The sequence below is a fragment of the Artibeus jamaicensis genome, unplaced genomic scaffold, assembly GCF_021234435.1.
Source record: "Artibeus jamaicensis isolate MK-2021 breed Jamaican fruit bat unplaced genomic scaffold, CSHL_Jam_final scaffold_847, whole genome shotgun sequence".
Classification (NCBI taxonomy): Eukaryota; Metazoa; Chordata; class Mammalia; order Chiroptera; family Phyllostomidae; genus Artibeus; species Artibeus jamaicensis.
Window position 1 is genome coordinate 21,573,383 of NW_026522057.1, and position 12,381 is coordinate 21,585,763.

General features: G+C 49.7%; 1 protein-coding gene across 1 annotated transcript; it reads right to left on the minus strand.

Moving 5' to 3' along the window:
• Positions 1-7,307: 7,307 nt before the first annotated feature.
• Positions 7,308-10,179, minus strand: ACTL8 (actin like 8). The gene is made up of 2 exons (XM_037147993.2): positions 9,832-10,179; positions 7,308-8,051 (listed from the first exon to the last, which is right to left on the minus strand). The coding sequence occupies exons 1-2, from the start codon at positions 10,177-10,179 to the stop codon at positions 7,308-7,310; spliced, it is 1,092 nt and encodes a 363-aa protein (XP_037003888.2).
• Positions 10,180-12,381: the final 2,202 nt, after the last annotated feature.

Consider the following 12,381-nt stretch of genomic DNA (forward strand, 5'->3'; position numbering starts at 1 on the left):
GGAAACAAGGGTTGTTGAATAGGCAACTTGTTGTGGACCTTGTTCTGCCCCAATGAGAGGGCAACCTTGAGTGTATTCTGTCCCTTCTCTGAACTTCTTCATTATCCCTTTAATCAGAGCCATCTGCCCATGGCAGAAAGTTCTACCAGGCAACTAGCTACCTAATACATAACCCTGCAGGTGCGAAGCTTTCAAATCTCCCAGAAAGCCATTTCAATCAATACATTCACAACACCATGCCAATATTGAGCTCAATGCCAGAAAATTCTGCAAGCAGCTAAGCTAAATGCATCCTGCTGGGTGCTGGAGCCATACAGTTTTGCTTGGTCCTCAGGAGAGAAGGAAGAGCTGGCTGGCCATTCCCTGTGTAAATTACAGTACTCGCAGGGAAGGAAGATTCATTCATTCATTCAACAAACATTGATCGCGCAGTGACTATGTGTTGGCACTGTCCCAGGCACTGAAACTACAGCAGTGAACAAACCACAAAGAGTTGCCTTCATGGAGCCTCGTCATTGCATCTACACAAACCCCTGACCCCACTGGCCCACCCTTCTCTTTGGAGGTGGGACTAGCCCTCCACACGCACCCCCTCCAGCCACGTCCCCCACTGACTCTGTACAGCAAAGGCACCACAGGGACACCATTTCGCACCTGGAGTAAGACGGCCTTAACTCCAGGTAGAAGGCCAGAGAGTCAGAAACAGGCACTATTTTTAGAGAAGTGAAAGCCGAATTGGTTGCCCATTGCAAAGACAATGAACTAAAACCCTTGGGGAACATTTCAAGAAATATATAACAACTGCGATGTTAGATAAAATGACAAGACCATAGGGGCTTTTCCCCCAACTCAGGGCGGCCTCCTGATAGGCCAGGCACTTTGCTGAAGTCACACTCTCCTAAAACCTCGGAGTACGAACGGCTCCTCAGCACCGCTTTGCAGCTCAGGAAACTGAGGCTCAGGAAGGCTAAGTACATTGCCCAGCGTCACCCAGCTGGGAGGGCTGAAGTAGCAATTCCCAGGCAGACTCAGACTCATTGCCCGCACAGCCCACCCCTGCAACGGCCGTTAAACTGGCTGGGTGCGGAACACACCCTCCATCACATTCCCCTCAGCAGGTTCGACATCACACCTGCAATTTCACTCTATTTACTTTGGACAAACCCATTCTTTTCTTCATAAATCATGCAGCGTCAGGCCCTTGTCAGAATCATCAAAGGCCCAATTAACCCTGAATACTGTGGCCCCTTCTCTGCAGACTTCCTCCAAACCCACAGCTTTTGGGGCCAGGAATATTACAAATCTGGTAGAAAACCAGCCCAGCAAGCAAGCACTTATTCTATAGTGACCCTGTGGGGGGAGGGGGAAATCCACGTACCTATAAAAACCACCCACAGCAGCTAAATTCCAACTGCCAAGCCTTTATTAGTAGTGATAAAAGGCAGCAACAATGCACAGGGCTTTGCACTCCCAGGTGGGGGCTGCAGTCTCAGGAATTAGTCATGTTTTGACTGGTAGAGTTATAGAATTTATAATGGAGGCCCTGGAGAAATTAAACATGGTTTACAGCCAACCTCCCCTCCCCTAGTTGAATGTCTCCAGTGGGAACCGTACTCAGGGCCCCTGGGAACCCTCCAGGAACCTGGTTTGCTGGCCTGGACAGCTGGAAGAAGATGGTGACCCCCCTCGATGCAGGGCTGCAGAGGAGGGGGCTCGGGCACCTTCCCGCCTCCCTGGGGTCTGTCCTGATCAGGTCTGTCCCTCCCTCCCCCCAGCACTGCACCCCCAGCAGGGTTTAGGAATGCTTGTTGCATGAATCTGCATCTTCACCCTACCATCATCATCCTTCCTGGGTTCAGATTGGTCTCTTTCTGGAACATCAGAAGTGGCCTGAATTTGGGCAAGTCCAATGAACTCTATTTTAATGAAAGAAAAGAGTTGGACCCATCTCTCACACTCTGATTTCAGGCCCTTTTTAAAACACCAAAGGTTCCTGACAGCAGTTGTGTGTCAAGAGCCTAAGACCTTAGTGGAAAAGTTCATCAAAAGAACAGGGTGGAAAGGAATCTACAAGCAGCATGTACGAGCTTTGGGGCCAGGCATCGCGACTCTGTGTGTGGTTGGTGACTCCCAGAGTCTTTTGATTCTGGTTTTTTGTTGCAGAAGAGTGGTTAGGGTGAAAAATAACCTGTATTGATCACCTACTATGTGCCGGACACCATGCTAAGCAACTTTATAAACATTCTTCCTTTTAACAAAACCTAGAGAAGGACTCAGCGCAGGGTAGGAGCCTAATAATATCCATCTGCCCTAGGAGGTAGGTGCTATTGTCAATTCTTTGCAGATGAGGCTGTAGAACCAGGAAAGGGCAGTGCTGCACGGCACACAAAGTTGGTGACAGAGTCCAAGCCCGGGGTGTCCGTTTCTGACATCTGAGCTCTTTCCTGCCGGCCAGGGTTCCCCCTTCCTCAGCAGGGACTGGCCTCTTGGAACATATGATCACAAGTAGAGCAGGAAGGGAGAACCCTGGGAGCTGCCCAGGATTTGCAGCACTGAAAGGGAGAACACAGGGAGCCAGGCAGACTCCCAGCAGGGGCGGGGCCCAACTTGCCCTCGCCATGACGTCATTTCACTCTCTCACCTTGGTGACTACACTCCCCAAGTCCCACATTCCCCGCTGCCTCTCCTGACACCACTCAAGCCAATGTTCTCTTAAACTGACAACTACCAGACCACTGCTAGATGACAGGAAGGACGATCTGTTTGTCCCTCAAACCTACCACAACGCTAAGTATCACCAGGACCAAATTTCCAGTCCAAGGCATCAGAGAGGAGCAAGGTCATGGACAATGCAGAAACATTTAACCTACGGTCTAATGATATGCATGTTTTCAGATTTATGTTACTGCTCTGGCCTGGTCCGTCTCTGGGCCATTCTCCAAGCTGTAGCCAGAGCTCCAGTTCTTCAAGTGATGTAATGACTCTCCTTACAATTCCAAGAGGCCTCCCATCACCCTCAGGATGAAGTCTTCACTCCTTAGCATGACACTCTACGTCCTTCAAGACTTGGCCCTACCTCCCTCCACCCTCATCTGTCCCTACACCCTACTACCCTTATTGTCTAGCCATTCTAAATGTCCTATTTATGGGTCTGGTGGCAGGGATAAATATTTCAAACAAAAGGAACAGCAGGTGCTAAGTCCTGGTGCTCTGGCAAGAGTCATCTCAGGCATCACTCCTTATGGAAGACTCCTCTGGCTGACCGCCTCTCCCTGAAGCCAGCCGTTCTCCATCCGCTTGATAGCTCTGTGTACAGAACACGCTTCTGCTCCATCACTCAGACAAAGAAAGGAATCAGCTTGCTGTGCTTCCTCCTGGACAGTATGCCAGCACTCTGTGATCTTTTATTCTATCTGCATGTGAGCAAGTGGTAAAAATAAACAGAAGAGCCAGGCTGTTGTTTGTTTGTTTGTTTTTTTAAGGACTTGTTCAATAGAGGCTGATGTATACAGAAATAATATAGCTAACCCTTACGTATCTGGCACTTGCTAAGTGTTTTATGTAAACTCATCAAAGCCATGGGGTAATCATCAAATCACTGCAAGGCACACATCCTTATTATACCCATTTTACAGATGGGAAAACTGAGGCAAAGGAGGTCAAGCAACTTCCCTCAAGGTAACAGAGCCAGAAAACTGCACAGCGAACATGCTTATCCAGACAGTCTGGCTTCAGTCCCAGCCCTTGTCCATTCCACCATCTGCCTGGCTGCAGAAAGGGGACTGAAATGTGGGGGAGGCAATGGAAGTCTCTTCTAGAGCCAGGAGAAGTAATGTTAACATTGACTTTGTACTCTGAATCAGCAGAATCTAAAGCTTCTACCAGGGTTATCTCAGGGAACTTGGGCATCCAAAGCCCACCCAAACCCAAATACCAGTGTGCCAAGCCCCAGCCTTGGCAACAGCAAGTGGCAGGACTGTACCCTCACAGCTGGAAATGGCCCAGCTAAGGGCCCTTTCCTTTATCTTCTCTGCCAGCCCCACCCAGCACTCCCTCCCCAGCTGCCAAGACCCTGCTTCCCACCCCCTGCACCTGGCCGCCCCTGGCAGGCGGCCCCAGACCCCTTATGGAGGATAAACTTCCCCCAGCTCTCAGCAGCTGCTGGGCCTGGCATGCCAGAAGTTCCACGTTAGGTTGATGGCCCTGCACAGCCCTATGGAGCTGCTATTTTTAATTTAATTGGAGAGTCGGAAGAGAGAGATGATACCCAGTGAGAGAATTTTAAAAGCTTTCAGGGTAGGGAGGGGGGAGAGAAAGCAAAGCAAAGTTCGTAATTATACACCAGGAAGCCAGATTTGATGCTTGAACAGAAAGGTTAAATGTTACATTCAGAATAAAATGAGAAAAAGAGTTCTGATGACAGTTGCCCAGAGCTAAATAAGGAAAAAAAATACCCTTTGCCCAGCTCCCTCTGCTCCCTTAAACTCATTTCTGTGTCTCCCCCTTCTTCTGTGTAAGGCTCAGGAGTACGCAAATAAACTGGCTTGGAGCACAAAGGTTCCTTCTCAGTGTATCGACACCCGGTCACCACCCAAAAGCAGATTTCATGCGCATGGCAAAATCCTCATCTCGCAAAATCCTCATCTCTCAGGCCAAGAGGTCCAACAAGGTGCAGAAAGCTGGGAAGGTGATCTGGCGCTGTAGGTAACAACATGGGCTTACACATAGATGGACCTAGGTTCAAATCTCTCCTCTTCCAAAGGACAGATGCAGTGGGCCAGTTCACCTAATGTCCATATGCCTTCTGTTTTTTTTAGCTACTTTTAAGTAACGAGATATAAGCAGAAGTCTGCAGGTGAGGCTTTCCTGATAGGGAGAGAGACTCAGATGGCATACTCCTTTCGCCCTCCCTTTTCCTGCAGGACAAATAGGCAGGATGCCTGGAGCTGCTGCAGCCATTTTGTGATCTTGAGGTAACACATTAGAAATGGAAAAATGGAAAGATAGAAAGAGTCCTTGGTGATATAGATATACAACTATTCCTCTGGGCTGCCTACTTGTTACCTGAGACAAATTCCAATACGTTTCAGCCGCTTTTAGTCTATTTTTCTAGGGATGCTGAATCCATTCTAACTTTGACAATCCCTTATTAAATAAGCTTCAGCTTGTGTGTGAGCCTGAGCAAATGCTTATCACTACTAAGCTCCCATTTTCCTATTTACGAATGGAGAAATATATCACCCATTTCCTGGTGCGCCTGTAAGGATTAAATGCAACTCCATTTGTAAAGAACTCACCACAATGCCTGGCAAGGCACAGTGGCTGCTGTTGTTATAAATACTCCTAATTAATAGGCGAGAAAAACCAGATTATAAAATTTAAAGCGACATCTCATATTTCAGTAGCACTTTCTGGTTTTCAAAGTGACTTCTCATCCCTCATCTTAGCTCATCTTCAACCCCAAATCTCTGACAACAGGAAGTATTACTCCTTAATATATACCTGATAGACTCAGAGTTTAAGCAACTTGCCCAACTTAGCTAATGACAGAGCCAGCCTCTACCTCAAGTGTGGTTCCAAGTCCCTGGGGCCTGGGCCAGGCTGGCTCGGACCTGTTCTGCTAAAGAGTCATCATTCCAGACCCCCACTTCTTTCCCTGGGGACCACTGATGGTTCATGTTTGGGGATAAATTCGTGGCCAAGGGAATACAAGTTCACATGTCAGAGACAAGGTGAGCTGGCCTCTGGCCTCCAATTTCCTCCCCCTGTCCCTGAAACATCGGGGTTCCTTGGGCCTTCATCTTCTACCCTCTGCTACTGTATTTCAGTTCCCAACATTGGAACCAAGAGCTCCTTTCAGAAGCAATGATATAACTAGGTGGCTGTGGCCCAGTCTGGATTTGAACCCCACTTTTACCACTTACCAGAAAAATATCTGTTAAATAAATAGTACGTATGACTCCTTTCTCTGTATTAGTCAGAGTAAGCAACACAGCTGCTGTAACAAGCAACCCGCACGTCTCAGTGGCTGACCATCATAGACTATTCCTCATGCCCAGAGCAGTGTAGGTGGGGGAAGGGGCTCTGTCCCACCCAGTCACGCAGGCTTCTTCCATCTGCAGCTCTACTGTCCCTTCCCCTATCGGACCCCCTGAATCCCGCGGGCAGATAGCACTATTTTAAGGGTTGGGCACACACGAACTGGCCAGCACTTCTGGTACGGTCACGTGGTCCTACCTGCCAGGGGGCCGGGAAGTGTAACCTCCCGGTGTGCCGAGGAATGGGGGAGGGCACAGTCCCCGACAATCTCCAGTGGTCCCGGCCCACCTCATCGAAATTAGGCTTCCCTGCAACCCCCCAGATCACGTGACTTTGCTACATCTATTTCATCCTTCATCATCAAAAATACAGTGACTTATGTATGCCCGTGTCCCCACAGTAGGTGGTAATCTTTTAGAACCAGAAATCTCCTGCTCCTTTTTCACCTCCACGTCCCCCATGCCCGGCGTAGAGCCTGGCACACAGTACATTCTCAGCAGTTTGTCCCGTATTCCTAATAGGAACTCAGACTTGAACAGAATGTTGGGACATCTGGGATGAACGGAGAGAACGGGCGTGGCTGAGGAAGGCTCCGGGACCTTACCCCTCCTGCTCAGTGGTCACCACTGTCCACAGGCCCCAAGATCAACAGCTGCCCAGGCCCCATCCTAGTTCCCGCATACTCACAGTCCCTAGGTCTCCCCAAGGGACTGCCCACACTACCCCATTCATCACAGCAGGCGGCACTTGCTCCAACCAAGTGGTTTATTTGCACATATAAAACAAGACCCTGGCCATGCGGCCGTGCGGGAAGGGCACTCCTCTCTGACCAGAGTGCAGAGGACTAGAAACTTCAGCTCTCCCCCAGCCCTACCCCCCTACTCCCCCATTCAGTAAGAACCCTCTCTTACCCCAGTTAAAACCTACTGTCCTAAAAGAATGGACAACCCAAGTGAGGTGCCAGTGAACAATGAGTGTCTGTTAGGTATGGAGATATCTGGCAGCAGGCCACTCCCATCCTAATAACAGACCACCCCTGGAAAAACTGTCCCCTGGAGGGTGTCCGAGGATGATACCCTGTCCTCCCATGGGTTGGGTCCCATTCCTGAAACAAGATAAAACCCCAGCACTTAAAAAGTCCTCCGTGAGTTCAGAATTCCAACGCCAGGTAACCCCAACCCCGCCCAGACCCTCTCACTAAAATGAATCCACGCACGTCCATCTGATGAGAGCCAGGTCCTCCCACGACAGCCAGCAGGTCGCAGCCTCTATCCCTCATCGTACTCCAACTTGGTTATCCACTGGGACTTGTAAGTAGACAGATGAGCCACAACAGACGCTCCCACCCAGACACTAAATTTTCTTGTGGAACCTAACCGCACCATGGTTTTGGCGCTGGAGAGGTGCTTTATGGCCAACTCCTCGAACAGGCGGGTGCAGAAGCCAGGGTACATGGTGTTCCCCCCACAGGCTATCACGTGGGAGAGGATCAGGGGCTGCAGGGAGGCCTCACACGTCTTGATGGAATCCACAAGAGCCTGAGAGAGGCTGGGCACTTGCAGGTCGAACACCTCGGGGCTGAAGAACATCTCAGGGGCCAGGCGCTGCATGGGGGTCAGGTCCATAGTGGTACCGTCCGGGAGATGATAGGTGTTTTCCACAGCAGAGCCAGCCGGCAGGCTCTGAAGTATGTCTATTTCCTGCCCAAGATCCTGTGGTACGTAGCATTGTTCCATCTGAACAGTGTCTGCTGTGTGCAGCCGAAACATCTGCGATGCACTGGAATCATCCTGAAACAGGCTCTTCTTGAGGTAGGCAGAGACATCCTGGCCAGCAAACTCCAGGACCTTAAGGCCATTCTGCAAGGGCCGGCCCAGGTAGTAAGGCTGCACTCGGGTCAGGCCGTAGCCAGAATCAACCACCACGCCCGTCAGGAGGCCGGTGGCATACAGAGACATCTCCAGCTCGTCAGCCAGGAGCAGGGCTGGGACACACAGTGACTCGAACATAATCTGCAAGAAGGGAGAAGATAGACATGCAGGGTATTTTCCTCGGACAAGGGCCCTGATCCCTTTCTGTTTTACCTAACACCATGCTATGCCCAGCTCTCAAAACGGAGGTCGACACTGATGTGTGTCCGTCCTTAAGGAACTGGCAGGCTGCCCTCAGAACTTTGGGCCCAGGCCTCCGGCCCCTGGAGCTCCACCCCCTGGAGCTCCACCCCCACCTAAGGTGTTGAGGGTGGGGCTCTAGAGGATTAGAGTTGAATTGCCCTCAGAAGCCTGTTGACTGCCGCCTTTCAGTTGAGTGGAGGGACGGGGAACTGCCATCAGGCTGCTGGAAATGGTACAGAGGATTCCGTGAACACTGGGGGAAGACTGGGGGGCCACGACCAAGGGCCCGAGGAGCAGCCAACATTATTTCTTTAGAAGAGGGAAGAGGAGATTAGAAAAGAAAGAAGTGTAGCATATCCACGACACTGCCTCCCAAAAAGTGGGGGTGTAAAGATGATGCCCTGGCCTCCTGGGAAGTGAAGACTTGTTTGTTGTTCTCTCCATTAAAACTTCAAACATCAAGCCAAAACTTTAGCAGCTGGCAAAGTCCCTTGGCTGATTTTTCTCCCCCTGCCCATCGCCCCTTGATCTCTATGGAGCTCCCACACGGCGCCCCACTTCCCCACCTCCTCGAGCCCCTGAGTCCTATCTTCTCCCCTCCATGGGAGAGCGCTCCCTCCATTCCCATGATCAGAACATCATCACCTCCCCCCACCAACCATCCGCTTTCCAAATAGAAGCCGACATCCCCCTTTTCAAAGAGACAGTCACAGGTGACCCCCCCACCCCCCATTAACAGTCCTCAGGAGCTTCCTATTCATTGAGAGCAGCCGTTGGGAAGCATTTTCTGTAAAGGGCTAGAGTATCAGGTTGCCCAATGGAGCAAATGAAAATGTAGAATGCCCAGTTAAATTTGAATTTCAGATAGACAACAAATAATGATTTAGTATAAGTATGTCTTGAGCAATACCTGGGACATACTTCATTATATAAAACATTTGTCATTGTGTCTCTGAAATTCCAGTCTAACTAGGCACCCTGCATGTTATCTAGCAAACCTCCAAAAATAAATATTTCACGGGCTCCACAGTCACCGATACAACCACTCAACTCTGCTGTCGTAGCAAAAGCAGCTATAGATGATATGTAAGTGAGTGGGCATGGCTGTGTTCCAATAAAACTTTATTTATAAAAACTGATGCGGGGCCACATTTGGGACAGTCGCTACAGTTGGTCAACCCTTGATTTAAAGTAAAATCCAAGCACTTTCCTCAGCCTACCAAGCCTGCCAGCTCTGGCCCCTGCCACTTTCACCTTCCTGTCTCCCTCTTGCACTGGGATCCAGCTTCACCAGTCAGCTATCCTCCCACATTGTTTTTGTTTCTAGAGCTGACCACTACGTGGAATTCTTTTTTTTTGTTAACTTATTCACAGTCAGGTCTTCCCCCGAAAGGTAAGCTCTTTGAGGGCCAGAATCTGGTCTGTGAACATGACTGAAAATGTCTGGTGTCTCCCAGGAACGCCCTCGCCAGAGAGTTTGTCCTGTTGCGTCTCTAGTTGTGGCAGGAGCCTGTGTGAGTCCTGGTGCCCAGGGCCAGGAACCAGGAGGTACTCAGGAAATATCTGTGGGGTAAATGATTAAGAAAGAAGCCTGGCATCCTGATAGCCAATCATGTCCAAACACAAAGAGCCAGCTGTTCCCCGCTCCTTGGTCATGGCAGCTCCAAGAAGGACTTACCTCCAGGGTCTTCCTTCGGTCCCCAGGCTTCCTTAGGGGAGGCTCAGTGAACAATACAGGGGAGACCTCATGTTCCTTTTTGTGCGTCTCCAGGACAAAGGACCACATGCGCTCCATAGCCTCCCAGTTGAGGATACGGCCACGCTGGATGGGATAGCTAAAGGTGTCAGGATGGTAAATGTCGATGCCGAGACCCAGGACCCTCCGGGCGGAGCTGGGACCAGGGTTCTCCCTGCATGGCCTGTAGTTCACGATGTTCGGGCAGACCGTATGGGGCTTATTCCAGCCAGACATGCCAGCCTTCAGAAAGCCAGACCCGTGGTCAATGACGATGGTACTTTCGGTCATGGCAGAGGCAGGGGAAGGAGTGGAAGGTGTCTTCTGAACTCGGCCTCTCAAGGGTGGTTTGTCCACCTGTGGAAAGAAAGGGTGGGGGGTTCTCTGTGAACCCATTCTGGGCCACTGTGGGATGCATCCCGCTCTTCACCCCACATCAAACCTCAGGATCCCCCAAAGCCTGCCCATTCGCCCTTCCAAGCCTTTGCACAAGCTGTCACTTGCACCTGGAATGGGAATGGGAATGTTCTTCCCATTCCAAACTCCCAATCGTCCTACAAGGGCCACCTAACTAGCCCGTCTGAGAGCCCTCGTCTGTGAAGCCAGGGGGGCACTTCGGCTCTACAACAGCAGGGGGCAGGCCCTGTTGCTCTTTCCAGGTTCAGCAAAAAGTTTTGTCTCCCAGGAAGCACTAGGTGGTGGTCGGAGGACACATGGACACTACCCACCAGCCCCAGGGGCCACCAGGAATGCAACAGTGATGACAGTCAACAGTAATAGTGTAGGCGCAACAGCAGCAGGAGCAGCGACAAAGGCAATGATAACAGCAGTGTCAGCTGTGGCTACCGTTTCTGAAGTCCATGCTCTCCCTCCCTCTAGTATTGGGAGGGACATTTTGCACATTAGGTAGAACGATGTAAAATTACCATTCGTAGCCATCAAAAATGGTCAAATACCAGCAATTCTGTACATTCTGATCTGATACTCATGCAGTCCTCACCACAATCTGTAAAGCAGGTAGCCTCATTACAGTCATCTGACAGATGGGGAAACTGAGGCACGCTAGCAATAAAAACAGAGCTGAGAGTTGAAGGCCACTCCGAGCATTGGGTGAGGCATGAGAAGATGTAGGTTTTGAGGATGGGCTGAGCCGATAACTATGTAAGGGAGGCTGTGAGTGAGGCATCGCGCCGTGATACGGTCAGTTTCCTCACCTCTAACAGGGGGCCGGGGGAGGGGGGGGTTGCGGAATAATACCTCCAGGCTAAAGAAGTGGGCGTGGTCATTACCTGATTCTCAGGCTCACCCTAAAACTACAGTGGAGGGGATGAGATGTAGTCACACAGACCCACGGAGAAACCAACCCACACACAAAAAGGTGGACTGATCTTTGACAAGATGCTAGACAACAAAATGCAGGAAGAGCAGGCTTTACAGCCAATAGGAGGGAGCAGTCGGATAACCGTATGCTTAAAAAAAAAAAAAAAGAAAAGAAAAAGAAAGAAAATGAACTTTAAGGTATGGAACACCTCATACCTTATAAATAACCAAGTCAAAATGAACCATTTGTAAAACCTAAAACTGAAAAGCATTTTATTTACAAAACAGGAGAAAATCATCAGAACCTTAGATAAGGTAAAATTTTCTCAGATGTAACATCAATAGCCTGATACACAAGCGAGCAAAATTAATGGATTGGTGTTCATCAAGTTTGAGAACTTTTGCTGTTCAAAAGACTGTTGAGAGAATAAAAAGGTGAGCCTTGGACAGGGGAAAATGTGTACACGTACCACGTCTGACGAAGACCTCGTGTCCCCAAAACACAAAGAACTCGCCAAACCCAACAATAAGAAGAGCAGCTGCCTTTTTTAAATGGGAGAAAGATTTAAACACTTTGGAAAGGAAGATGTAAGATGACAAACACATGAAAAGATGCCCAACATCATTAGCTTTTAGGAAAACGGAAATGGAAACCACAATGAGATACTAACACACACTTACAAGAACGACTCTGGTTAAAGCGGACCACGCCAGGCGCGAATCGGGGGCGAAGGCACTGGGGCCCTCCGACACTGGGGGCCATAACGGGGCACAGCCACTTCGGAAACAGTACGGCGGCTTCTCGGAAAGTTAAATATACCGACCACACAACCTCGTTTCTGTACTCTGAGGTATTTACCCAAGAAAAATGAAAACTTATATCCACACAAAAATCTTTATGTACACAGATACAGTAGCTTTATTCATAATCACCAAGACCCAGAAACAACCTAAATATCCTTCAGCCGGTTAATGGGTAGGCAAATCTCCATTCCGTGGAATGGCTCCGGACTATAAAAAAAGGCCGAATAATGCAGTCACACAAGTAAATCTCAAACGTATTAAGCAGAGTGAGAGCAGCCAGACTCAAAAGGCTACAGACCGTATGACTCCATTCATAGGACATTCTGGAACGAGCAGAACAAGGAGGACAGAACACAGACCAGCGGCTCC

Coding starts and splice junctions, on each gene's coding strand:
- ACTL8 (XM_037147993.2), bottom strand. CDS start 10,179: ATGACCGAAAGTACCATCGTCATTGACCACGGGTCTGGCTTTCTGAAG. Junction 8,052..9,831: donor ACCGAAGGAAGACCCTGGAG/GTAAGTCCTTCT, acceptor CCCTTCTTGCAG/ATTATGTTCGAGTCACTGTG.